Source organism: Echinops telfairi, unplaced genomic scaffold (genome assembly GCF_000313985.2).
Source record: "Echinops telfairi isolate 266 unplaced genomic scaffold, ASM31398v2 ScPeMD7_7458;HRSCAF=8496, whole genome shotgun sequence".
Taxonomy (NCBI): Eukaryota; Metazoa; Chordata; class Mammalia; order Afrosoricida; family Tenrecidae; genus Echinops; species Echinops telfairi.
The window spans coordinates 38261930-38271291 of NW_022111358.1; the positions used below are offsets into that span (position 1 = coordinate 38261930).

Sequence of the window (9362 nt, forward strand, 5' to 3'; positions counted from 1 at the left end):
CCATGTCTCACTAGTTATTTAAATTCCAAGCCATTCTCCTGAGCCTGTCATTTACTCAGAGTACCACAGTGTCATTTCAAAGCATGTCCCGTTGGCCCAATCCTGCTCTATGTCAGGACACTTTACAGATGGCAAGTGCACCTTGCAGGTGTATTGACAGAGCTGGTTTAATGAACAATAGTTTTACACCTTATTACGTGCTTGTGGGTCGAAGCTGAGACTATAATAGACATTTCCCCCAAATGAATGGACACCTTCTAATTTCCCGTATAATGAGCTTGGGATTTATTTTTTTTTTCAAACTAGGCATTCCTTCCAACAGAACCATGTGGGCCTGGCGCACACAAGTCTGTTTGTGTTTGCCCGGGCGCTTCTGGAACAACAGTGAGAATGGAGACCCGAGGCCTTTTTCCTGCCAGTCCGTGTGGTGAAACTTTCTCTCTGGGATGGGACTGTCTCATGTTCCCCTCTCTCTCTGGTGCTGTTTCAGGCCCTGCAAGATGAACTAGATGCCCGCTCCAATCAGGTGCGCAACGTGGAGAAGAAGCTACAGCACCGAGAGCTGGAGTCCCAGGAACAGGTGCGCTGTCCATTGCTGTCCCTGTGGGCGTGGGGGCTGGCGGGCTGGTGGGCTTCCTCCAGGTCCAGGAGCACAGGCGTTGCCCGCTCAGTCGGGGTGCCTTGGGTGTGAGGAACAGGAAGCGCCACCTCTTGTTGGCATACGCAGTGAGAGAATGCATGACTTCACAAAAAACAAGAGTCCTCCCACGGGGCCGGCTCTGGGCAGAGGACCTCTGGGCTTGCTCTGCTTCTGTTCCCCTGACTCGACAGGTGTATCCAAGATGGCTGCAGCAGGCCATGTTCCCCTTCCTGCCCAGGTGTAGAAAGGGGCTGTCAGGTTGGGAGGTCTCCTTCTGCAGAATGAGGAAAATGCTCCTCCACACTGCCCTCCCCCTCTCCACATCCAGGGGCCAGAGCAAGTCGCGTGCCCAGGCCCTGCCAGGGGACTCGGAGAATGGAGGCTGGCCTAGCCCAGTTGGGGTCTGCGGGTTGGTGGCGCAGTCAGCTGAGGAAGAGCAGCCTGAGCAGGGAGGAGGGAGAGGCGTGTGAGGCAAGCAGCCAGCAGTGCCTGCGCTGCCGTCCTTTCACAGCAAATGGACGCCGTTTTACTTTAAGACAGAATGACCCTTTCTTGTGAGTTTTCATCTTTCTGCCCCCTCGTGTTAATGAAATCATCTAATATAAACCAGAAGTCGCTGGCTATGATAATAGCTAATGAGCTGTTTGCTCTTCAAATGACACGTGTTTCCATGCAGTTTTTCTGATTATAATGAATTGTTCTCGGTGGTGGTTTTGACAATTTAAAGTTTAAAAGTCAATAAAGTATCAATAAAGAGCTTGCCTCGTAGTGAGCCCTCTCATAAATGCGTGATCCAAGGCCACTGGGTATAGCATGGATATTGTCCTTCTAAAGTTGTGCCATAAGCCAGTGGGGACAGAGCCTGCCCCGATGGACGTAGCAGACTTTTATATTGAATGATCTCATAGTGAGACTCAGGACAGGAACCCGAAGTTAGTTCACTGTGACTCTGGAGAGCGTCCACCCTGAACTTAGATGAGTCAAGAAGACCTGATCTACGGGCAGCTTTACCATGGGATCCTGAGACATGGCATTATACAAAACGGCCAAAGTGAATTCCAAGTAGCTGTTGAGTGTTACTTCATTGAACTGGCTCTCTAAATTCTTTCCTACTCTCTTCTGTCCTTTGTGATATGCATGTGTTATGTATGTGTCTATGCCATAGAGGATAAGCATGAATAGCTAGCTATGTATGCATATGTGTACCTAAATATAAAAATCCATGCATCATCATAATAAACGTGACGATTACTATAAATATTAAAAGGCCCTGCAGTGCCTAAGTCAGTTATACGTGGGTGAAGAACCAAACTGAAAAACGGAATCATAGTTAAGAGTTTTTCGAGTGCCTATAATGTGATGCATACGATGCAAGAAATGTCACGCATACTCATTGACTCCTTAAGCGAACCATGTGAGGTCAGTATGATCACCCCCGTTTTAAAATTGCCCACCGAATCAGACTGATCAATGCATCCAGGGTCACGCAGTTGTAAGAAGCAGGTGGATAAGATGGGGAGTGCCGTGGCCCCAGCTCTGGGGCCTGGTGACCTCGTGTACAGGAGAACGAACCGTGGCCCCGTCCTGCATCACCCTCATGATCGATCCCAGGCTTGAGTCCCATGGCTGTGGCCACGATGCCAGCCAGTCCAGCTCACCGAGCATCTCCCTCACCCTCGCTGGCTTCATCACACATGGTGCCCTGCCCAGGGCATTCTCTCCCCCCCACCCCCGTGGCACGTCCAAAGCAAGCAGGTCAAACTAGGTTCCATCGTGCTCCAGTGGGCTCTTTGTTGGCTCATTTTCAGAAATTGATCAACAGGCTTTTCTTCTGAGTCTTAGTCTAGAACCGCTCCTCACATCTGTCCAGCATGTGTGACCCAGTGGACTGGCTTCCCAATAGCACACAAGCCTCCCTCAAGTGACAGGCGGTGGCGGAGTAAGTATGAGAGGTGCCTTCAATCCAGGCTCATCTGAATTCCAAACCTTTGCCCTCGCATAATCATTTTTAAGACACAACATTTTACGTTCATAAAAAAGAGAGCTGCATACTAGCAGTAGAACTAAGTCTTTGTTTTCATTGTAAGACTGGGTTGAGTTGAAGCAAGTTAATGAAAGGAGTCGGGAAGAGAAGCACACTGTTCCCGATAGCTGGTACAGCAGCAAAATGCCACCTTGCACCTCCATCTTCATGGGCAGAAAAAAAAGCAAACAGCAAGGGACCCCAAGACCTGGCAGATGGAACCACAGGAAATGCCGCCTGAGACCGCAGAGTGACCCCCCCAGTCTCACCAGCATCCGTGTCCTGGTCTCTGGAGGCCAGCTGAGCTCAGGCCTCTGTCAGAGACATTTGTAACTCAAAGAAGGAGAAAGGACGAGCTTCTTGGAAACAGGAAACGGTGCTCCCCGGAGGACCAGAGCCTCTCCAGCGTGTGATAAAATATGACTTAAGGTAAAACTTTGTTGACATCACTCTAATGTGTGGCAGAACTTCACACGGAAAAGTCCATAATATATTGAGAGGAGGAAAATGAAGAAATCCCAAATGAGCAAGAGGGGAGGATTCAGGAACTACTATCAGTCCTTTTTTTTTTTATTGTTATTGACTTCTTTTTGATCATCAGAGTTACTTTCATCTTCACAGTGACAATAGCTCTTTAGAATATTTCTTACACGGATTCCTGATACCTCTTAGGCTACAGTTTACCCAAGAAATGTCAGGGGATCCCCATGGGTAGAGCATGAGGATTTCATCATTTCGCAACCAGGAGATAGATGGGTTGGGTTCTTTGCACAAGGACCTAGGGTGTAGCCAGGAAAAAAATACCAGCCACATGGAAGAGCAAATAGTAGGCATTTAATAAATGCCACTCATCTAGATTGAATTTAATGCACTCTGTTACTGAGTCAAAACTTGACCCATGTCCTTCTTTCAAGTTGTGACACTAATAGAAGGCATCAAAAGTCATCAGCCTTGCTGTCAGGTGCGTGTCTAGGGGCCTCTTTCTCTGGGAGGCGGCTTGGGGTCTCTAAAACATTGACACTGTTGCCGTAACGATTTCCCTTTTCCTGTCCCTCAGTGCTATTGCAGTCTGGGGAGCTAGCCTCCCATCGCGCACACAGACAACTGAAATGTGTACGAAGCAGGTCCTGGGGGCTGCCTTGCCTTCACTTCTGCTTCAGCCATGTATGATTCTCTTGATACCAGTTGCCTAAAGAACCAGCATTGAAACTGGCAGAGTTACAAAGAACAATTTCCTGGGCATCTTTTTTTAACTTGCTTAAAAAAAAACAAAAACACAAAGACGGTTGGACCATTCCTGTTTTTCATTTAAGAGAAATTCCTGCGTTTTGGGTTCTATAAAAACAGAAAATGAATGAGGCATTTTAAGAGCGGTGTTTTTAATTAAAAACAAAAAAGCTGCTTCTCATCAGGTCTGGATGGGTGGCATCCTTGCTGTTCGCCACTTGCCGTGGTCTCATCAAGTCTCGCCTCTCGTTCTTTGGGCTTGGCGGCGCAAGACTCAGAATCCCAGCGAGGGCTTGCTTGTCGCCGTGCTACCAAGGGTTAACTCAGTGTGTTCTTTCTGTGGAGTCAAGGTGTCATGGTATGTTATTGTTCGTGAGTGGTGGTTCCAACTCGCGTGCGTGTGAGACGATGGACAAGACCACGACCTTGTCAGGCCCACCCTCGTCCTCGAGGTAACTTCCTGGCTCTTAGCACTTTAAAGAGGTCTTTTGCAGAAAATTGGTACCCACAGCAATACATGCTTTGATTTCTGGACTGCTGCTTCCATTATTATTGATTGTGGTCCGAGTAAAAGGACAAGCTTGGGAACATCGATACCTTTCCCGTTTGCCATGAGGTCGGTGATGGGTTCGGTTGTGAGGATTTTTGTTTTATGTTAAGGTGTCTTCCTGGAGATTGGGGTCTTTGATCTTCGTCAGTAAGTGCTTCACGTCCTCCTGGCTTTCAGCAAGCCAGCTTGTGTCTGTCGCCTATCTCGGGCTGTTATTCAGCCTTCCCCCATCCTGACGACACATTCCTCTTTATGTAGTGCAGCTTCTCCGATTATTGGCTCAGCATACCGAGTAAGGGTGGTGAGCGGGTGCAACCCCTGAGCACACCTTACGGTAGAATCCCCACCCTTTGCTCAAACTGTGTTTCTGATCCACCTTTGAACAGTCAGTACAAGGTAGGTGAATGTCGTCACGCTTCACCCTGACCTCAGAGATGTGGGTTCCGTTTCAAAAACCGAACTCAAACTCCCTGCCATGCAGTCAGATCTAACTCACAGTGACCTAGAGGGCAGGATAGCTTGCTCCTGGGAGTTTCTGAGGCTGCAGCTCCTTACGGAAGTAGAAAGCCTCATCTTTCCTCATCGGAGAATCTGGTGGTTTTGAACTGCTGACCTTGTGGTTAGCAGCCCACTGCATAACCACCAGGGCTCCTTGGTTTCGTTTCGGACCACTGCAATAAAGTGGCATCATAATACAGGTAGGCACACAAATGTTTTCATTTCCTATTGATAGAAGAAACAGTTATAGTTACACTATACCATAGTCTCCTGAACGCTCCGTAGCATTATGAAAAAGTTGGAAATATTGTGAGAGATAAGAAAAATGCACATGCTTCTGGCAAAATGGTACCGATGGGCTTGCCGAATGCAAGGTAGCCACAAACCTCGAATTTGTTTTACGTTTTAAAATGCAGTCCTTGAAAAGTCAGAGTCCCTTCCTGACATCCCAGAAATACAGGAGAAGTGCAGTAAAGCAGAGCACAAGGTCATGAGGCGTGCTGTGTTCTCCACTTTCAACCGAGGCCATTCTGACCTCAGCGGCGGGATCTCTCACTCCAGTCTCTTCTGAATCCATCGTGACAGTTTCCTGTCGGTGTACTGCTGTAACCTTTGTTGTTGTTCAATCATCTTCAGTGAAATTTTACTCTTGTGTGATATTAGTGATTTGCCTGATAACTTCCACATATTGTTGGCTCACCTTTCTTTGGAGTGGACGCATCTGTGGATCGCCACAGTCGTTTGACCAGGTAACTGTCTTTAAGTTTTCTTGGCACAGATGGGTGAACACACCCAGAATTGCATTTCAAATGGTATGGCATCAATTCCTCGATTCCAGTTTTTTTTTCACCAATGCCTGGAGCACAACTTTCTTCAATACCATTGGTTCTTGAGCATATGCCACGCCCTGCTGGCGTAGTGGGTTATGTGATACGATGCAAAGCACAAGGTTAGCAGTTTGAGTCTACCAGCCTCTCCACAGGAAAAAATGAGGCTTTCTACTTCCATAAAGAGTTACAGTCTTGGAAACCCACAGGGGCAGTTCTACTGTGTCCTATGAGGTCAGAGTTGATGCCTTGGCATTAAGTTTAGACCACTTCTTTCTGGTACATTGACTCTGTGTATTCCTTCATCTTCTTTTGATGCTTCTTTCAATGTTTTGCCCATAAAATCCTTCAATATTGAAACTCTAGACTTGATTTTTTTTTTTCTTGGTTCTTTCCTCGAGAAACCCTGGGCATGTTCTTCCCTTTGGCTTTCTAACCACAGATCCTTGCACAGTTCATTAGAGTACTTTAGTTGGTCTGATTCCATTTTTATTAACCTAATAATTTGTCTGTTTACTCTAGCTACTCTACATTCAACAACATGTTTCAGTCTCTTCTGACATCCATTTTGAGCTTATATTTTCTGTCTTTTTAGTGCCTTTTCCTTCATGTATAATCATCTTAATGTCATCCAATAACTTGTCTGGTCTTCAGTAATTTACATTCAGTACTTAAAATGTATTCTTGAGCTATGCTCAAAATTCAGGTAGGATATACACAAAGTTGTACTTTGGCTCTGATGAACCTCTTTTAATGTTCTTCAATTTCAGCTTGAACATCCATAAAAGCAATTGATAGTTTGGTCCATGGTCTACTCTTGGCCTTACTGGCGATATTGAGCTTCTCCATTGTCTTTCCATAGATGTAACACGGTTTGAAATGTATGTGATCTCCTACATCATTTCTCTAGCCAAGGCTATATTTTCTATTGATCTGTTTTCTTTTTTACTTTCTCATTGCAGTCACCAGTGATTACCAATGCACCTTGATTGTCTTTTTTGGTCAATCTCAGACTATAGCAGCTGGTAAAAATGTTTAAGTGTACAACACTGTCAGTGAGAAGATAATATCCATCGTTCTACAAAAAAGAATAGTTAAATTTTAAAAAAAGAAAGACTAGTTAATATGAGTTTATGCAATTTTATGTACAAACCATTAATGTCAAAGATGGGGAAAGTGAAGAAGATTCGAGATAAACCACAGAAATAAAATTGGAAGTGACTATTTTAAGCCAACCTGATAGAAACCTACTCTTTCCTTTAATCCAGTGCTGTAATTAAAAAGTGTCAGTATCCATGATAAGGGCTAATCACTTTTAATTTTAGATGGAATCTAAACAAGAGCTCATAATTTCAGCAACAGAGAGGAGACCAGAGCTTGGGTCAAACTCCTTCATTGTCAAAGAATCAGAGTTATCCAGAAAGGATATGAATTCCTAAATTTTATACACCACGGGAGGGGCAGACATGGTGTAGGACTTCTCACTCGGGATTGTGTTTTGCACTGTATGAATCTGTGCTACACGGCTGCCAGGGTCAGGTGCAGACTGAAGCATGATGGGAAAAGTAAAAGTCACTCTCATGAGCCTGGTTTCCGTTACTCAGACTGAGGTGAAGGCTCTCCCTAGCCCCTGCAAGATCATTTGGTTTGGTCTGATCTTTGATAGAAAACAAGGGAAAGGAAAGAAATCACCTCAAATTATTTCGCTGTTAACCTACAAAAAAATTAACCCATTACAGCCCAGTGATCCAAACACATAACAACCCTGTGGACAGAGTAGAACTGCCCCCCGAGGGTCCCCAAGGCTGTCACCTTCACAGCAGTGGGCAACTCTGTCCTTCTCCTGTGGAGCAGCAGGTATATGGGAACCTACCGCCTTTTGGTTAGCAGAAGAGCACTTAAGCACAGCACCACTGGGTCATAGATATTAACATACATGAACAAATCCCTGCTATGCCGTAGGGACCTTAAAATTATTTTTTAATGAAGCATTTTATTGGGAGTGTTACAACTCTTACAACAATTTATGCACCCATTCTATCAAGTACATTTGTGCATATGTTGCCATCATTTTCAAAACATTTTCTTTCTACTTGAGCCTTTGGTATCAGCTCCTCATTTTCCCCCCCTCCCACACCCTGCCACCCTTGTGAACCTTTGATAAATTATAAATTATTATTATTTTCATATCTTACACCGTCCACTGTCTCCCTTCATCCACATTTTTTGTTGTTCGTCACCCTAGTGGGGGGAGGGAGGTTATACATCGATCATTGCAATCGGTTTCCCCTTTCTCCGCCCACTTCCCCCTACCCTCATGGTATCGCTACTCCCATTACTGTTCCTGAGCAGGTTGTCTGTCCTGGATTCCATGTGTCAAGAGCTCTTATCTGTACCAGTGTACCTGCTCTGGTCTAGCTGGATTTGGAATGTAGAACTGAGGTCATGATAGTGGGGGAGGGGAGAAGCATTAAAGAACTAGAGGAATGCTATATATTTTGTCAGTCCTATACTGCACCCTGACTGATTCGTGCCTTCCTTGTTGACCCTTCTGTATGGGGATGTCCAATTGTCTACAGGTGGGCTCTGGGTCCTCTGACTCCCCTTGTTTGCATCGATATGATTGTTTGTTTTGAGTCTTCTGATACCTGGTTTTGTCGACACCTCATGATCACACAGGCTGGTGTGCTTCTTCCATGTGGGCTTTGTTGCTTTCCTGCTAGATGGTTGCTTGTTTATCTTCAAGCCTTTAAGAGCCCAATTGCTATATTTTTTTAATAGCCGGGCACTATCAGTTTTCTTCACCACATTTGCATATGCACACATTTTGTCTTCAGCAATTGTGCTGGGAAGGTGAGCATCACAGAATGCCATGTTATTAGAACAAAGTGTTCTTGCGTTGAAGGAGGGCTTGAGTAGAGGCCCAATGTCTACCTGCTACCTTAATAAACGTATAAATATATGTACATAGACCTATATGCCTATTGATATATATACATATATTACATATGTATGTACCTGAATTTATACCTCTATAAATGTCTTTGGCCACCTACTTCCTTCCTCTATTTCCTTTAACTTTCCTCCTGTCCCACTATCATGTTCAACTTTCATTCAGCTCTCAGTAATTCCTCTCAGCTGCATTGCACTTGTTCAAACCCCACCAGGCATCCTACACCCTCTTCGCCGTCGATTTTATATCACTCATCGTTCCCTTGTCCCTGGGATTGTTGGCTTCCCCTTCTTTTCTCCCACCTCCCCTTCTCCCATGTCCCCCCTGAACCGTTGGTCCTGTTTTTTCCTTGGAATTGTTTGTTTGTTTTATATAGATAGATGTGAAGGGGAAAAAAGCCTATAAATAGTTCCAGGTCTGTCTGTTGACCCTTATGAATGTTTTCCAATTAAGTCCGATGCGGCACCAAGCCCTGCCCCACAAAACCTATTTTTGGGATTCCTCGGGACGTCATTGCTTTGTCCCCTGGTCGCTCTGCTGCCTTTGCTCCCTTCAGGTTTTGCCCTGATGTGGAGGGGTCAGACCAGGCACATTTCCCACACTGTGCCCCCAGTGCTGTCTGCTGCAGTGCTATGGATCAGTGC

At 45.4% G+C, this 9362-nt stretch overlaps 1 protein-coding gene across 1 annotated transcript in view; it reads left to right on the plus strand.

Annotated features, from left to right (window-relative positions):
* The window catches only part of CEP112 (centrosomal protein 112), a 462158-nt gene that overhangs the window by 407044 nt on the left and 45752 nt on the right, over positions 1–9362 (plus strand). The window contains exon 25 of the mRNA XM_045299484.1: positions 491–580. Coding sequence (XP_045155419.1) covers positions 491–580 — 90 coding nt within the window. The remainder of the gene's footprint in view (positions 1–490; positions 581–9362) is intronic.